At 45.4% G+C, this 19,296-nt stretch overlaps 1 protein-coding gene across 4 annotated transcripts in view; it reads right to left on the reverse strand.

Moving 5' to 3' along the window:
• Nucleotides 1-15,991, reverse strand: part of SLC22A23 (solute carrier family 22 member 23) — a 114,478-nt gene extending 98,487 nt beyond the window's left edge. For all 4 annotated transcript variants that reach the window (XM_064663174.1, XM_064663166.1, XM_064663156.1 and 1 more), the window contains exon 1: nt 14,614-15,991. In XM_064663174.1, coding sequence (XP_064519244.1) covers nt 14,614-15,147 — 534 coding nt within the window. In that variant the 5' untranslated portion in view covers nt 15,148-15,991. The remainder of the gene's footprint in view (nt 1-14,613) is intronic.
• Nucleotides 15,992-19,296: the final 3,305 nt, after the last annotated feature.

Genomic DNA, 19,296 nt, shown 5'->3' on the forward strand with positions numbered 1-19,296 from the left:
ATGTCAGGGGAACAGTAGTGTCCTCTAAGTGCAAAAAGAAAAAAGAGATACCCTGATGTCTTTCTATTTTCAAAGCTTACTATTGCTAGCCAAAGGTAGCTGGCCCTCACACAAGCCCGTGGCAGAGAATGTGCAGTACCAGATTACACGTAGGTAAAGGCTCATGTTTGGAAGAGCCAAAATCTCAAGAAGGACTGTTGTTAAATTTCAGGCGAGGACAATAGACGTCAAACCCCTCTGGCACACTGGCACACAAAGTAAGAGTTTAAAAGCAGAAGAAGAGTCAATGTATCAGCTTGTCGTGCCCAAAATACACCCACTCCTCTCGATAACTTATCTGCGAGTCATCCTTTGTTTGTTTGTTTTTAAGGCTATTGTCCAACTCCCCAGCTGCTCTGACAATAAAAACACTTATTTCCTTGCAAACCCTGCATCTGGCCCTTCCCTGCCCTTGGTTAAGCACTCGCTCTGCAGGCCAGCAGAAATCAGAGCTGCTCCCCCAAGCCCACACGGGCAGTCTAACGTGGGTGCTAGCAGACCAGGCGGCCCTTGACCTTCCTGAAACCTCCCCCTCTGCAAAACCCTCCAAACTTGTAAATTGGGAAATGGTGAAATATATCAACAGTTGCTTTAACAAAAAATTCCAGAGAATCTGCCATGACCCCAAATTACTTGCTCTGTACTAAGAGCTCAAGTATATCCTGGTTTCTCCTCTGGCAGCTGTCACAAACCACAGAGAGGTCACCATGAAGCAGTTACCCAAAATAAATTTGGCACAACAGTGGTAGGTGCCACCAGGGCATTCAACTTGCAAAGAGAGACAAGAATAAGGAGAGAGGACAGAAGAAAAATGGATGCTACAGTCAAAAGCAGCCTCAGGTAAAGATGACATTAATAAGACAAAATACATATTTAATAGCTAGCATATCGTCCCTACCCATCTTAACACAGCAGCAGAGCAAACCAGTAAGGTTTCATCATGCTGAAAGCACAGAAATTTTGCCAGAGACCTGTGTTGCCCCTTCCCATCCACATGGAAAAACCTCAGCTTTGAAGAGCTAGAAATAAAGCAGGAACTATTACACAGCAACAGTGCTGGCTCTCCCCTTATATACACCTGGGCTCAGCAGAGCAGAACTTATTTGTCACGTGCCCACATGGCACGGCTGTGCCCAGAGCTGTGGCAGGTCCTGCTCCAAGTGCCGGTAGTTTCATTCTGCAAAGATGACAGTCAGGTTTGCTCCACAAAGAAAGGAGTGATGGGTTTCCATGTCCCTGTAGAACAAAACACTGGGGTGGGCAGTGCTGATGACTGGCAGTTCAACTGGCACTCCAAGTAAATCTGCACTGGGAGGTTGTTTTGGCTGGAGACTGGACAGTAATCCTCTACCACCTCTTGTAAGAGGTAGTTTAATCTGTTACAAGCAGGAGACCATTAAAACCCCCTAACTGCTCTGACTGAATTCCCTGGTGTCCCACTCAGGAGTTAACAGCACCCAGCCTAAAGGAAGGATGCTGCTAAACCTTCCCTGGGATTTCTCTGTGTGCCCCTGTCTTTCTGTCCTCCATCCATCATCCTAACACAAGAGATCAGATAAATGACTTGCTAAAGAAAAAGGACTGTATTGTTATGCCAAGCAAAAATAACTGCATATAAAATATGTTGGTGGAAAAGGTACATTGTAGAGAATTTGCCGCCTATGCAGATGTGCAATATATTGCAAGTGGGGTTTTTTTCATGTTGTGACAGCATTTTTTTTAGTCAAAAGCTTAAGGAGTCACACCTTAAGGATCCTAATGTTTAACGGGTATCAGTGAGTCACCACCCATGCTGTGACTCACTATGCTTCACAATCAAGATGGAGGACTATTTAAAATATGGGCTGCTCTGGAAAGCACCTGGCAAAAGGTAATGCAACCAAACAGTAACCATTCTGTAACTCTTTACAAGGGGTGAAAATCCGGACAGGTTTCATGCAGTGAGTCAGTATTTGCAATGAAGTTACAAAGTCACAAATGCAAAGTTGTAACTACAAACACAAGCTGCCGCAATTAAGGGCTCCTGCTTCAAAAGTCCTTGTCCTCTGGAGGCTGGCTGTGGCATCTAAGCAGACTTAATACCCACTGCTAAAAGGTCATAGTAACATGCCTACCGAGGATTTGGTTTCTACCTTCAACCTGATAACATGAAAAAGTGCAAAGTAGACTCTTCTGTCCTAAAAAGAAGAAATAAGACAGGAGAGATGGTCTAGTACAATGCTTGCTCGGAGTCTGGCACAAAAAGCCCACGGGAGGGGAACTGGACACACACTCTTGCCACACTGTGGGTTCACAGTCTGTTTCCAACAGTTCATGCCCAGATTGCTGCTGAAAGAAAGTCCGCCTTCTCCTAAACGGTCTGCAGGTGGATGGTAGCTCTGTCGTGACTGCTCTCTGCAGTGGTTTCAGCAAGAGGACACCAAAGGATCACCAGTGCTGCTGCCTTGGAAGGCCCTAAGCCGGGCACGAAGCTGCATCCTTGGTCTTTCCCCAGCCAGGCAGCACCTGGCTGCTGTGCTGGCCTTCACAGACTCTGTCCCAACACAGGTAACATGCCCCAGACACTGTATGTGGTCTCTCAACCCCTTGGGTAAAAGCCTCGCTGTGGGAGCCCAGGCCTCTGCATATCAGTCATGTATGCCACAGCTTACCACAGCAGTCCCAAAGTCCCCCCTGCCTGGGGAAAAGCCACCAGCTTGCCTGCACATTAGATAATGATTTTAAGACCAGTAAATGAAAGTAAGACTATCATTCGTCACTGAAGTGTGTTGGTTCTCATGTTTCTTTGTTCCTCTCCTTCCTGCTCCATCTTTTTATAACCAAACCCCCACAATTTACCCCACACAGCACTAGAATCCATCTTCTATGTAAATACCTTACCTAGTGAGACTTAAAATTTATGATGCTTTCAGATTCTCTTAGAGCATTCTTATTAAAAAAACAACATGAACCAAAGCTGTTTTTAAAAAGAATAAAATAGTAAAAAAATAAAGTTATGCTTCTCATATAAGATATGTTAAAAAAGGCAGAGCAGTCTCCAGGTACTTATTTCTGGAGGAAAATCTCAAAGTCAGCAGATGAAGCACTATAAACAAATCCCCAAACAAATGGAAAAGCAAAGAAGTTAGTACTTCTACCTAGCACTAATGCCTCCTCCCAGTACTAAACAATTTGAGTAGTACTCCTAGTTACAGCCACAGGAGACCACTGTAGCAAAATTTCCATCCAGACTGCCACAGGACATTTCTCTCCTCCCCTTCTCAGCTGCTGGCCAAAGATGACACTGTGGCTGCATTCAATGTTAAGGAAAGTGCATGAGTTCCAGAAAGTGGTGTGATACCCAACTCTACAGAAAACAACTGTGCAGTAAAACCACACTAAAGAGGTTGCAGAAGAAGTTTCCCAGAGGGATGTGCCAGCCCAATTGCAACACCTAAAGCTGGGGTGGTTTTACTACCACAGGCATCTCTGTATCTCCTCAGCCATGGCAACATCAGCGTATTTAAACTATTTAACATTCAGAGTAAGGATGCCTCTTCCTTCAGATCACAGCTGGGCAAAGCACTCCCTGATCTGTATTTTAAGTGTCAATAAAATGTTCTTGAGAACACACGGCATTTTTTGACCACCAGTACAACCAGCTAGGTGGAAGTATCAAGAAGGTCACATTTCAAAATAAGGACATTAATAGAGTAAAAAACTAAAAGCAATAATCCTGGAAGACTTGAGAAGAAGGTATAAAAATTAATGATTTGCTCTTTCTTTTACCAGTCACATTCAGAACCAAACATCTCCAAACTACATCTTTCCTTATGTTTTTAATCAGACACAAGTGGACTGGAAACCAGAAGAGTCATTAAAAACACAACACACAAGAAAACACAACAAACCAGCTATTGAGAGGGTTTTGTTGTTTGTTTTCTTTGAACAGCCACTCAAATAAGCCTACACCACCTACGCTTGAATGCCTCAATCCAACACACAGTCAACACCTGACTTTCAAGCTACTTCCTCTCTGTGTGATGCTAGACCTCCAAGAGCCAAGTACATCTAACACAGTTCAGCTTTATCATAAGTGGATGCTTTTGCTGAAAAGCTTTGACTGGTGCCTAAGTGCTTAGAACCTTAAAGATAAATACTTCAAAACCAAATTTTTACTGAGCAAGTAACACACTGGTATTTTGAGAAGTTTATAATCATCCGAATTTGCAAGAACTTTTACTGTCAACAGAGATATTTTTTGTACCAGAGTATCACCTTTAGCTCAACATCTGCCTTCTTCCCATTCCCAACAAACCTGGGGGCCCTATTCTCATACACTAAAGAGCTTACTAACTCAACAGATGCAAGGGTTTGCTTTGTTCAGCTTCTTATCCAATCTGTTTTTCTTGCAGTGGAAACAACATTTTCTTCACTTTTCATTCTCGGAAACCAGTAATCCATTTCTGACCATGACAGACACCTGGCAAGGAAAGCTGCAGCCCAGAAAAATCACTTGTGATCACTGAACACAAGGTCATAGAAGTGGTCAGGTTGCTTTAACTATAGACATGACCAACCGTCTGGGCAACACACCATCTGAAAAGTAACGCAAAGAAACTGCTTTTGACTACTACCACAAAGTTTTTGGGGACATGGGGAGGCAGAGGAGTGGGGAGAGAAAAAGAGGGGAGGGCATGTGAGCCAGAGGACACATGCTTAGCTGTCTTCCAAGAAAGATATAATTAGATTGTGCAGCATAGTACGAAAGCAGTTTCATTAACCTATGAAAACAGTTTCCAACCCCGCAAAATAGTACAGGACTGCATAACCATGGACTTCACAAAGTTTCCTTAATGATTTCTTAAGTTTAATGTAGTTTAAGTTGCTGAAACACATCCTTCAAAACTGCATTTTCTGATACACATGACAGCCGTGAAATTTCTGCATTAGCTTTTTAGGTGCATATTTCTTAAGTCTGGTATTTCAGCTTTAAAAATAAAGCACACAGGCTCAGTGCCACACATCACTGCATTAACACTGATATAAGACATGGCACTTCCTCCTGGTTTACAAACTTCAACTCTGTCGTGATAATGGGATACCTAAGACAGATTGCATCAAGCTGTTTGCAATAGGAGAGGCAAAGGCACATTGCCTCTTATAATAATTACCTCAGGGTAAACAGGCTGTCCCCACTATGCCCCACAGGGATGTGCAGCATGTCCTGTGGCTCCATTTGTCCCAAAGAAGCAGAAAGGCCTTTCTAAGGCCTTTTGGTCATGGCTCACTTTTAAGAGCCATCTCTCCAGTGTGATGAGACGGCTCAAAAACCACTGCAATCACAAAACAAGCCCAACACTTCAAATACGCAAAAGGACACAGACTGACTTCATTTCAGAGCCAGTAAACTAACTTGGAAAAGATTTAACATTCTGCACTAAATTATTGCTTAGTCTATGCCATAAGCAAAAAAGACTCTCCAAGCTATCCACAAAGCACATCAGCAAAATCCCAAGATAATGAGATACCAGCTGAAACACTGCAAAACTGGAAAAGTTTCATCTATCCTTCAACTTCACACTTTAATCAGGGGCAATTAGCTCTTCTATTCCAACTTTGCTCTCTTTCTTTTCCCCACTGGGAGAGGGAAGAAGGAAGTTTGCTAAGTAAATAATCACTGCTAATACGCTAACAATTAGAATATGATTTGTTAATCATATGACATTCTTCTGAATACTTAACATGATTAAATCAACTTTAGTAGCATCCAGGTACCACCCACTTCTCCATCACTACTTCTTTTATTTTCAGTAGGAGTTCCCTTTATTCTGAGACATTTAGATCTTTTCTAGCCTTCGCCCTCCAGAGATTAGTCAACTAACTTGCTTCTCAGCTGATGTTATCTGCTTCGCTTATCCCAACTTCATAATGTCAGCTAACATCAAAGGGTTGGGAGATACAAGATCTTGCTTGCAGCTTCCCTGAATACTCTATTCATAACAGTATATTCATAATTTTCCAGAGAGCAGCATCAGGATATTTCAGTATCTCTTTTACATCTCTGTGCTGCAATTAAGGATCTTTTCTACACTATTCTGACATGATTAGGAGACATTGTCACAAAACTGATTTTAATCTAAAACCCAGTCTTTGCTATAAGACCTTGTAGCTGTTCATGTCCCTCTGGCTGCATGAAGATCATGAGTAACCACACCCATCCCTAGGACTGAGACACACACTGAAAAATGGTATTTGAGTGCCACTTCTCAGTTTTCAGCTGACCACCACCTTTATTCTGAACAACGCACGTGCTGCTTCGCAACTAAACTAAAAAAGTTAAAGTAGCTATCAAATTTGTATTTAGAACGGGTCTAAGCACTGTAAATAGAAACCACATCTAAAAAAACCCCAACAGTGTAGTTAAATATTAACATTTGTTATCATCTCATTATCAAAAATAAGTTAACACTTTGTGAACTGGTATTTTTCAGCCTACCAAAACACCCATGCTCAAAACATGCTGCAGGCTGCCACTTTGAGAGGGCTGACATGGCAAAACCCAGCTTACTATCTTGTTGGGTCTTTTTAAAACCAGGGGGAAAAAATGAAAATGTCAAGCATGGCATAAAACTCTGAAATGGAGAAGGGTGAAGCAGTAGACAAGAGGAGAAAGTAATTCCTCATGAGAAATACTTGCCATTGTAGATAAAAAGATCAGACACCTTAACTTTGACATGCAATTGCTGCCATGACCCTGCCCTCTCATCATTTGCGGACTACAGCTATTGCAACTAAGTCAAGAAGAAAAGGAGAGGCACAGGGATAAAAAACCCCCAGGGTCTGGCATTAATTCATACCTAAATAAATATTAAGGGTAAGGAAGAAAGAAAAAATATTTCACTTGTTTTACAAATCAGAATATGAAACTGGTCTGTCAAGCTTGTATTGTTCGGGCAGACCATGTTTTACACTGCACTGGAAGACATAGCAGGGAAAAGGTCTTACAGTTTAATTTACAGTCCCTATCCTTAATAATATTTGTAGGGTGGACATTGCAACACTGTCTAAATGTTTGTGGACTTTGACCTAGAGGCCATGGGGAGACCAGGCAGCTCCAGAGCACTGCAGAGTAGCAGGGAGACAGTACTTGGGCCAAAATTAATTCCTCCACTACTGCCTGGATGCAAAGAACCTCTTCTAGGGAATCAGACCAACCTGCTCTGAAAACAACACAAGGGTAACTATAAATCACATGCTGCTGGAGAAGGAGAACACACCACTTCCCTGCATCTCACAAGTAGCATTCCTGATCCACAAGGAGCTTTCCTCCTTGTGGATCTAGATAGGCATCCCAGAAATGAGTATCAGGATACATTCGGTTATCTAATCTTTTGTTCTTGAGTTTCAGCATAACAACTGGCAATTGGGGCTCTCCCAGATTATAAGGGGAAAAAAAAATTGTGTAGTACAAGGCACTATTACATCGAATTTTCCTACACAGCACATCACCCCCAGAGCACATTTACCCTTGCCTCATCAGCTCACAGGATAGGCAGGAGTTCCTTCCCTCTCCTCCCCCCCCCCCCCTCCCCGAATGCACCAGTCGCACCAAACACAGCACTGATCCACCTCCCACCGGGTGGGAATAGGCACAGACCTATTGTGTGTTTCCAGCAGGTACAATATGGCCCAGATCAGTGGGAACTACTCAGCATACACATTAATCATTGCTGTCTGCCAGGTTTTACAGGCTGGTGGGGAGGGCAGGCTCCCCAGCACCCACACTGGGCACAGACCAGTGCAGTTCTAGTATAGTGCCGGGTGGTTATCAGACACTGACACGGGGTTTGCCTGGAGACCTCTGATGATGTGGCCTGAAAGGGTGTTGAAACTCCTTTCTCCCTCCTTCCTCCTTGCCTTTAAAAGGGAATTCAGAACGGACGCAAAGTCACCTGCTGTCAAAAGTCTACTGGAAAAAAAACATAAATTACATTGTGAGATCTAGGCACACATTTGAGTGAAGTGACCGCAGCCCAAGAGAAGCAGCTTTGAGGGAATCCAGTGCCAGAACTAAACACTCAGCACTGCTGCAAAGCTGCAGCATATTCTATGACAGGTTATTCTGATCTTCCACATACTGTCTGCAGCAGACCCCAGTCCTTTGTTCTACAGCAAGATCTCAGCCTAATTAACTCCACAGTTACTTGTGGGTAAGCCAGCACCAGCCTGGCTGTGCTGCAGAAGAGCAGGAGGAGGAAGGAGTATGAAAGGGAGGGAGTGAGAACAACTGTCCTGAGCAGGGATGCCAGGTAGCGTGGAGGGGAAACTAGGCAGAAACTAACAGGCTGACAGGGAAAACAAAAGATGAGGTACACAAAAGCACTCTATCTCATCCAGCATTTTCTAAGTTTAGCAGCTCTCTAGAATTTATTTGGAAAACTTTAATTTAAGACTTTTCACCATTAGTACGGCCAAAAGTTTTTAAGTTCAAGAAAACCATAAATCTCGTGCTATTCCAGATGTTGTTTCATTAAAAAATGAACCCATTCATGTTTGACTGCCCTGTAATCCTCATCTCAACATCACCATCAGAACTGGCTACAAATTACATGCCTTCCTAAGTGCCAGTTCCTCCTCTTTGACAAACACTTTAAAAAAAACCATGAAGTCACCTTTTATAATTACACTCGTGTAGCCAGGGTGAGAAGCAGTAAAACTGTTAGTGCACTTTAGAAATTTGGATTTAGACTGCCTGAACAGCTGGGAAATATTCACTGTAGCCTGCAACTTCTGCCATAACACTGGCAGAGTTGGTATTTAAATTAAATGACCGACATGTATTAGGAAGTGGAAGCAAAATCAAACTAAACCCCAACCATTTCAAATATCACGTCCATCCAGGGGGAGGAAAAAATAAAAGGCAATTGTTTGACACACACAAAATTACGCATATGAACGGCTCAATAGCAAGTCTTGGAAAGCTGAGAATGTCTTCAAGAGATTTCAATATGGAATTACCTTTGTGGATGATCACTGTTAGTTCTACCAATGCTACAAACTATTTACTATTTACAAACTATTTCAGTAGCCTGAAATCAGATTCCTGTAACTGAGATGCTTTATCTTAAGGGTGATAATAAACATGAACTCTATGTACATCCCCTCTAGTAAAAAGAATCCTTACCAGACAGATAACCTAAGACTACATGAGTTCCGATGTTAGTATTGGTCTTAATCCAGTCTCTGTTTTCTAGACCAACTCCTTCAAGAATTTTTAGCCAGTACATAACACTTCCAAATAAACAAAACCAGTATCTAAGCTCACTAAACAAGTAGTCCGGTGATATCATACTTGGTTATCTCAAACATCGGGTTATTTCCTGTTCTCAGGCCGAGGACATTTCTTCACCACCGGGAAACTGCAGGTACTATTCCCGAAACAGCTGTCCCCTTCCTTCATGCCACTTAGCCAGAAACTCACCCCATTGTTTCAGGGTGCTGTTCACTAGTGCCCTGATAAGTGGGAGACTCCACCACACTCAGTGTGTATGAGCAGGTCCCAGGACAGCTGCAGCAGGACAAGCCAGCAGGTCCCCTTTGCTTTCTCTTTAACAGGAAGATTTCTGAAGTCTGTGAGGGCTCAGAGCAGCAACCACTGACTCTTTATCAGCTAACTTGCAGAGGGAAGAGGAAAAAAAAAAGCTTGGGATCTCTCCCATAGCAGAGGAAGGCATAAAAAAAAAATAGTAGTAGAAGTTTGCTCTGGTCTGACAGTATTTCTGGATACCTCTGACCACAGGGACTTGTTGACCTCTTCAGCACCCATTAGGAGCTGAGAGAGTAATTTCAAAGAAATTTAGAATGCTTTCTGCCCATTGTAAGTATCTGCCTTGCAAGACCCTACACCCCCTTCAATCTGTCCAATGGAAGCGAGGGCACAGGTGATGTACTAGCCTCAATCTTGACACTTCTGCCCCAACTACTGCAGTAGGTACAATAACCCAAGGTTTTTACTGATTTGGGACTAGACAGAAGCCAGGCAGCCAGGAACTAACACTGACAAGACAAATCCTGTCAGTTACAGGGAAAAAAAGAGAAGCATCAGCGCTTCTGAAGTCTCTTTGAAGAGACCAGCCAACCGGAGAATATGCAGAAACAAATGAGGTTACAAATAGGCACAAATGGGAGGAGATAAGGGTGGCATAGTTCTTATTTTGGGAAGGACCTTGTCAGAGTGATCCCTTCAAAGTAATTAACAATTATGCTCTGAAAGTTCATTTGAAATGCACACCTATCCTCTACCCCAAGAAATATCACTCCACAAGCTGTGACCAATTTATCATCACTATTATCACAAAGAAATTTGTTTGCTGTGGCATTTCTGGCTACTTGCAGATACCTACAATAATTCCACAAGACAATATCACAGACTAGGGCACATGTTACTGCACAGAGCAATTTCACTTCATTAACTCAGCAGAACACCCAGAAAAAAAAAAAATAAAAAATGTATTTAAACAGAAAGTTTTCTACCAGGTTGAGAAGGTGATTCAGCTGAAGGTATGCCCAGAAAAGTGCCAGAACCGCAATAAAAACAAGGAAAAGAAAGACTCATACGTCACAGACATCTCCCTCAGCAGGAGCAAAGAGCACTCCAAGTTCATACCAAGACAGCACTACTCCTGGACCACTTGGCTCTCCTGGCTCAGGCTCCGCTTTTTTGGCAGGGACAATTTGCTAGAGGCTCAGCCAAATTGGCATAAGAATGATCAAATCAGTGGCAAATAGGTAAAATGATTGCCATGTTGCTTTGGAAAGACGATGACTCAACCCAAATCAAGTGGGAAGTTGAGAGCCAAGAGAACAGCATTGCAGGAAAACAAGGCATCTGGAGCATAAAAGCAGCCACAACAGGAATTCCCTTGTGACTAGACATGAAATATTATTACATAATCGCTCTGAGTGATTAAAACCCAGCCTTCAACTAACCGCTTCCCTCTATGCCAACCCCAAGAGGTGGAATGATCTGGAATGTTGCGGGTGCACACAGAGGGATGCTGTGCCATCAACCTCTGCAATTTAATCAAGCCTCAGTCCTTGCCCATCATCAGCTTTTGGTATCCATTATACAAATTAGCATGCCAAACAACAAAACCTCACTTAACGCAATCAAACACAGAGGACAGGCCATCCAAGTAACAGAGGGGAAAAAACCAAAAAACATGAATCCTGTAACTAAAAGCTTCCATGAAAACATTGTCCCAGGATGACAGCTGGATTTGCAGATGGTCCGAAGATGCAGGCACTAAAGATTAGTGAGAGAGTTAGAAAAGTCCCTGCTGAGCACACACTCCAACTTCCTGCTAAGCTTCATGTTTAGTTGTCATTGTCATTTAGTTGTCATGTTTAGTTGTCATTATGTTGCTCATTGTGTTAGTGCTAATAATTTACCGGAAGCATCACTGCACAAATTGGTAAAATGAGATCTCAGGTTTCTCCATGGCAAAAAAAAGTGTATTTCTCAGCATCCTTCCTTTGGACGGTGTACTCTGTTTATAGCAGCATGGTGATGTTGTGATAAAGAATAGATGAAAATCTTTAAATAAGCATTTAGCAGTGAAAAAGCCTTGCAAGTGCTAAAGGAAGAAATTTATGTACAAACCAAGCTAAAAAGTTCAAGATTTATGTGCCAAGTCAGGACATTAGCTCAGAAGGGTGATTTAACATGGCCACTGGAATCCCTGTGGTTAAATTATGCATCTGACCTCTTCCCCATATGTATTTCAGCAGTGTTAAATAATAAGCACTACATCCTTTATTACCATTTCCAGTTCTAATGACTGGCAGCACTAAAAAAAGCACCGTTCCCAGTGACTCAGTCAAGGAGGTCAGGATAATGGCAGCATCTAACACAGAAATGCCAGTCTTCAAGGAAGGTGCAAGGCCACCCCTGGCTCCAGCAAAGACTCAGAAGTGAGGCTAAACAAAGCACTGAGCAGGGCTGGAAATAGCAAGATCTCCACTCCCTCAATCCCAAGCATTACACAGGATGGGAGAAAATGGGCATTGGGGAAGGGAGAGCGGAGAAAGCCTGGACAGAGATACAGCATCTGATGAAGGGTGCCACTAGGAGAGAGGCTATGGAGACAGTGGAACTTAACACGGTTTAAGGACAGCTATTCCACTCCCAAAGAAGACGGGGTGAGAGGGGGGAGATGTCTCATGTGCATGGATATCAAATATGCTTTGTGTTAAATAACCAGAATTGTTTCATTGTTTCTGAAGACAAAGCAATGATGGAGCATCCAACAGCTATTAGCTCAGACCGCTGAAGATAAGTACAAGAGGATTTACTGGCCAAACAAAAGTACATTTTTTATTAATATACTTTTGGCTCTGTTTATGATATTTCAATATAACCCCTGGCTACTACACAGATGCGTATATTAGACTGAGATTTAATAAAACTCTATTTAGAAAGATGAGAACATTGTATAATACATTACAGAAACAAATGTATTTTTGAGGGGAGTTAAGGAAGATCTGAACATCCAGTCTCTTGAATTCCACCGGAGCAGCCCTTTCTTACAAAGGTCAGTGAGATGCATGTAAGAGGAGTCAGCAGTTACAAGAAGTGCTCCCACAGTATCAGAGCTCCTGGGGGTTGATAAGAAAGGAAGTCCAAATCAAGCTATGCTGTTGTTCTATCTGAATTTTTCTTCTCTTTCTTCATTAGGATAAAAACAGACAGAACACCCACCCAGAAAACCCCCAAAATAAAACCAGAGCACCAACTAAGGAGGAATCCTGACCCCAAGAAAACAACCTAATTATAATTACATGGGATTACAAATCAAAGCAAAAAAGCTGCCAAGTTTTTGGAAGCAAGCATACAATAAAAATAAAAACTCCACACTGGAAAAACCCATAGTCTCAAAAGATTATTATTATTCTTTCTAATAGAAAACAAGACAGCAGGGGCCAAAGATGTTTGTTTATCCCTTAAAATTGATCTGCCCTTTACCACAAGTTCTTCCAAAGAACACTTTTTTATTATTTTTAAAGGAGCATGCAAGACAGCAAACTAACTCTCCCTCGACCTTTTGTGGCCAACTTGATGATGACCTTCAAAAGGTTCAAAGTTTTAAAAAAAATAATTTCACAGTTTAGACTAAAAAGATATATTTCAAGATATTTTTTTCATGCTAAGGCGTCAGTGTTAAACACCCAAACATATGAATAGCTCAGTCTCTGGATATAAACAGAACAAAATCTAACCCTCTTAAATATTTAACAACATCATGCATTTATGTATCACAAACCATTCATGTCTACCATGCACCTGTGTTTTTCCCATGAAAGGACTGTAGCTGGGTTACTTTTTTTTTTTTTAATCCATTCTGGGTTCAAGGTTTTGAGGGATTTGCTTTACCTGCTTTTTCCCTGTTGCACACGCTTTCAAGGGACACAAAGAGAAACCAAAATGATTTTCGATGATTCAATACAAATGTGTGTTGGCTGACCAAAGCACGATCATGCCAGTCATCCATTTGTTTCTGCATTTCTTTATCCCAACTAGATAAACACAGTTAAGCCAAAACACTGCTCCCAGGCAGGAAGTAATTTTTGCTGATCTTAGGAGGGGATCTTGAGATTAAGGGAACTACTTCCCCGGTGTAACCATTTCATTTTACATTTCCAGAGCTCCAGTTGCCTGTTTATATCAGTAAGGCCCATCCACAGCCAGCAGGGTTTTCACAGGGCAGATACTGCAAACACGCAAGAGTTTTCAGGTGAAAAGGCAAGGCGGGTTTTTTGCATGCACTACTCAGCAAATAGAAAGTGAGTGCAGAAAGCGGCACAGTCTCCTCATTAGAAATTTTCCACTTTAGCCATTACATGAGGTAACACAAAACAGAGCAACATGCACTTTCTGCCGCTGGAGTAAAACAACTTGTGTGAGACATTTCTTCTTTAACTGCTCTGCCAAAACAGTTATCAAGTACAAAAGCAGAAGAATTCAGCAGAACTTTGTCTTATTTCACTCATCACCATCTCTTCAGCTTCCCCAAAAACCAACCTGGTTTTTGGTTTGTAGGGCTGCTTTAGGATACTTGCACAAAGATCAGTGATTTTACAACTGCAGTCTGCTTCACAACCCTTCCCCCTTACTAGCTAGGGACACATGCCTTCAGCATCTTTTCCACAGACACCCATGTCCAGAGACAGTAGGACATCTACCATTGCCAGGATCCCAAAGAGATACATAGGATCCCGTTTCAGGACGTAACTTTGCAACCCAGAGCCACAACCAGTGCCCAGGTACAAGTCCACACAATGGACACCCGGCATGACGTGACACACAGAGAGGGAAAGGACTGCGGGGACTTGGGATTCACCTAATCCTAGTGGGAGGGTAACTCACAGGGACTTGACTGACCCGGCAGCAACACGCAAGGACAGATCCACATCGTGTCCAGCTGCTCCCCTTGTTCTGGAGAGAGGGGGCGCCGAGGGAGGCCAGGGTCGGGCCGAGGGGGTCCGAGAGGGCTGGTGAGGGAGGGGGGTGCCGAGAGAAGTCGCCTTTCTCACCTTGCTCACGACGTTTTGGACGAGGCCGGCTCTGATGCGGTAGTGCCACTCGCGGCAGCCGCACTCGCTGGCGTTGCCCGTCGCGGGGGTTGGCAGCCCGGGCGGGGGGGGGAAGCTGCTGCCGTTGCCGCTGTGGTTGGCGTGGATTGGCGCCAGGGTCCCGCTCCAGTTGCCCTGCCCGTCCGCCTCCCGGCACCAGAAGTCGGGCTGATCCAGGAGGAAGGAGTCCGAGAACTTGCTGAAGCCGATGACGAGTGCCGGGACCCAGGTGAGCAGCACCAGGGTCCGCTGGTACCGGCCGCCCAGCCCTCCGAGGAAGGGTAGCACCGAGCCGTCGTAGTCGAGGAGGAGCGGGCTGCAGGCGGCGGCGGGCGGTGGCACCGGCACCGCCTGGATCTCGACCCCGGCAGCGTTGGCGGGGGGCGGCCCCGGGGGGGCGGCGGCGGCCCCCCCCCCAGCCCCGGGCACCGAGCCGTTCTCCTCCGGCAGCGGACGGCCCCCGCCGCCCGACTCACGGCGCCGGTCTATCGCCATCCAGCCGCCCGGGGAGGCTCACATAGGGGGGAGCTGGGGCAGCCCCGGCTCCCTCGCGAGTCCTTCCCTCCCTCTGCTCCGCGCGCGCACACACACACACACACCTTGCAACGTAAGATATTGCACACACGCTCCCAGCCGGACCCGGCAGGAGACGGATGGGGGAGGGAGGGAAGGAGAGAGGAAGGAGGGGAGGAAGGAGAGGGGTGAAGAAAAGGGGAGGCACCGAGCGAGCCCCTCGCTCGCTCCCTTCCTCACCCGCACCCTGCGGCCACGAACCGCTGCAACTGCCGGCGGTGCCCCCCCTCCCCTCGCCTGTGCGTCAAGCTGCACTCATCCCAGCTCTCCCTTCCCCCTTCCGAGAGGCACAGCCGAAAATAAAAGGAAGGATCCAGCCGGATCCGAGCATGCAATGAGCCAAAAGAGAGGAAGGGAGAAGGCGGGGGAGATGGAAAAGGAGGAAAAAAGCAAAAACAAAACAACAAAAGCCAACCACCCCGCGAACGAAACCCTGCAACAACAAACCAAGCAAAACCGGTGCAGCAAGGCACCGAACACGCCTCCTCTCCCGGTTTTGGTGAGGAGGGGGAGGAGGGAGAAGAGGGAAGGCAAAGGAAGGAGGAGAAGAAAATAACAGCTCCCGACACGGCTTCCCCGCTTCCCGCACAGCTAAGGGCTCCCCCCTGGTCGCGGCAGCAGCGGCGGCGGCAGCCTCCAGCACCTCCCCGCCGACCCGTCGCAGCCCCGCGTCCCGCACATCTAGCTCTGCAGCAAGGGGCCCCGCCGGCCCCTCCGCGGCCCGGGCTGCGGACGCGGACACCACCACCACCACCACAGCCGCCGCTGCCGCCGTGCGCCTCCCGCGGCAGCCCGCTCCCCGCGCCGTGCCGCTGGCCGCACCTCCGGAGGCGGGCAGGCAAACCCGCCCGGCTCCTTGCCCTCCGCCTCCCAGCAGCCTCCACCTGCCGGCCCGGCCCCGGCGCCACCGCCCCCCGCTCCGCCCCCGCGGTGCCGGGAGGCCGCACCTGCTCCCGCCGCGCCGCCGGCCCGGCCCGGCCCCCCCGCCAGGGACCCGCCGGGGGCGGGACGGCGCCGCGGGGCGGGGAGGGCGCGGGGCGGCCCCGCGGGGGCTCCGCGCCGCCCCGCGGCCGCGCTTTGCTCCGGCGGAACGGGGCAGGTGGGGCGGGCAGGGCCGGGGGAGGAGGAGGAGGCGCAGCCGCTCCTGCAGCGCGCTGTTTCCGTATCAATTATTTACACGGTGTGTGTGTGCCTTTAATAACGCAGCGCGGCTGCAGCGGGCTGGGCGGGAGCGCACCGCACCGCCGAGCCGCAGGAGCATCGTGGGTGGCTGAAGAGAGGGCGAGACTTGGAGGGAAGAACCGAAAGGCGACGAGGGCATTTCTGAGCCCTAGAGTGCTGCGAGGAGATGTGTCTGGATCCCTTCAACCAGCCTGTCACATCAGAAAAAAAATTAGCACCTGACGTTAATTGTGAAACAGGCATTTCGAATTTTATTTCGAAGGTTATTTTTATGTTAAGCTAAATTTACTTCTGCATGTAAGTGCCTCACAGTATTTCCATCGTGGAGCACAGCCCGTGCATTACTGAACTGTGTGGTTATTTTTTCCTTTGTAAGGAGGGAAAGAGACAACAGATCAATATACGCTTGTACACGTGAACATGGCTAGTGAGCCGAAAATGCTTGTGTGCATTAGAAGAGGACTGGCATCATTGCCAAATATAAATGGAAGAGCAAGTTGTTGGTGGAATTTTCATTTACTTGATCTGGTCTCTGCAAGCAAATTGTACACCATTAATGCCTTCAAGCTTACTCCTTTTAACTCCTTGTCTTACAGAGGACACCAGAAAGTTTCCCATCTACACCACTTCAGGGTGGCTCTGGATCCCTTTTGTGGGACTTCCCTCAGTCCTGCTCTGAGGGGGACACAGTATCCAAGAGGCCCTAAAGCCTCCCCAGGCAACACTTTATCCTCCTGTCTGAATATTCCTTGCTGAATTGTGAATGTGGTGCTCCCCGCCCAGGAAAGTATCCTCTTTCTGCGTTGCAGTGTCCTTTTACATCTGATGGCTGCTATCATGTCCCTGTGCCATGTTTTCTTTATGATGACCAGCTGCAATTTGTCCGCCTGTGCTGCTGTCTCTTTGGCCACCAACTGCCCTCAGCTCTCCTCCAGTTTCCCCTCAGCTGGTGCCTGCAGCCTGCACTGAGCAGTGCCCCAGCACCTATGTGTGCAGGAGGTAGCCCTGCCTCCAAAACCAATTCCTCTAATTGCTTTTTAGTCGTGTTCTGTGCTTTCCAAGCAGCTTCTTGGGATTGTTTTGAATTCTTATTTCATCCTCCAATGTGTTAGCAGTCACTCCCCAATTAATGCCAGCTCCAAAGACTGCTAATGAAAGATTCCAGGACAGATGCCTTTGGAATTGTGTTTATAATCCACCTGCTTGCTACTAAGCCACTGATGGTGGCTCTTTCCACAGTTTTGTACCCACTGCCTAAATTTTTCAAATAAACTGAACTCCCTTATTCGTGAAAACATGACACGGATGAGTGCAGGCCTTTCTTCCATACCAAGGTCTGTTCCTCCATTGCCAAAGGAAATTTGGCCAGCTTGTCCCAGTTTCTTGTTGACAAGTTCATGTTAATAGTTGTTTATCTTATTGCTTCCTTCTATCTGTTTACAAGTAGTGTGTCCATTTGTACTAGATGCTTTCTGGGGAAAAATTCTGGATGGTCTATTTTTTTATTTGTTTACTTATTTATTTTGAAATGCCACCTTAAAGATAGGTATCAATTTTGCCTATTTCCATCAGCAGGGTCCTTGGCTGTCATCTCTGAATTCTCAGAGATAAACACTAGTGTTTCCAATGCTGTCTGAGCCACTTCCTTCACTACCCTGGCATGAAGTGCAACCAGATTGTTGGTTTGAACACCTTTAAGTTATCTAAGTACTCTTGTAACTAGTTCTGTCTCAGTCTGGGCTGAAACCTTATTCCCTTGTCATTAATATGTATTATGTCAATCACCTGATTACAAGTGGCCTCTTTTAGCCAAGGCTGGTGCAAAGAATGCCTAAGCACTCTTAGTCTTCTCAGCATCAGGCAATAGCTTTCTCTTTCTGATAAGAGAAAGCTTTTGACTTCTTCTTACCACTTATGTAGTCACCAAACAATTTCTTGTTACTTGCAAAGCTCTTGATAGTTAAGTTTTGTCTGTTGAATTGGCTTTTTTTGTATTTGTCCCTATCTGTTCTTGGCAAGCGGCACTTCCGCACTCACCCCATGGAAACCTGATCTGCTTTCTCTGTGCTTGCTTTTCATAAGCTCATGATCAGCCCAATCATCTGCTTCCTAACATTCCCAGATTTCTTCTGCAATGGGATCATTTGGGATAGACAGGCCTTCTAGAAACTCCTAGCTACCACTCGCTGTCTTTTCCCACAGAGAGGAAAGGCCTCAGCATGGCCTGAGATCGGCAAAGTGAAATGTTGATGGGAAGAGAACTTTGGGAGCAGAGGTCTCAAGTTGAAGTTCTGAGGAAAGAGAAATTTGGCTGAAGAAAGCAAAGAATTGAAAACTGGGAAGAGACAGGAAGGAAAAGAAGAACCGTTGGAGCAGTAAGTAGGATCACTGTGAATGAGTAGATCTGTAGAAAGAGAATAAAGTTATACAGTACAATGAAAAGCCCATAACAAGTGATTACAACCCTTACTCAAGCTGATCAAACATTTTCATCCCCAATGCTTCTTCTGGGCTGCCCCTACATCCTGAGTTTTTGTTTGGAACTAAAATGTTTCAAAGGTAACATATTCCTAAGGGTTACGTATTTTTACATAGTAGGAGTTCTGCCCTTGAAACAGTGATGGTTGAGAGACTGTTTCTGTATAGAAGAAGGTTGCAGACAAAAGAGGAAAGAAAACACATTTCTAGGAGCTAAGAAATAAATTTTTGATGAAGTAAATATGACTGAAGCAAAACTTCATGGAAAAATATCTTTCAAATAACAGAAATGCTTTTATATATTCCTGTGAAAATTGATTTTGGTTTCAGTGAGGAAATGAAAAATATTTGAAAGGAATATTCCAACTGTGTGGTGGAGCTTACACATAAGCAAATACTAAAGTTAAGAGG

The sequence above is a fragment of the Pseudopipra pipra genome, chromosome 1 (assembly GCF_036250125.1).
Source record: "Pseudopipra pipra isolate bDixPip1 chromosome 1, bDixPip1.hap1, whole genome shotgun sequence".
Taxonomy (NCBI): domain Eukaryota; kingdom Metazoa; phylum Chordata; class Aves; order Passeriformes; family Pipridae; genus Pseudopipra; species Pseudopipra pipra.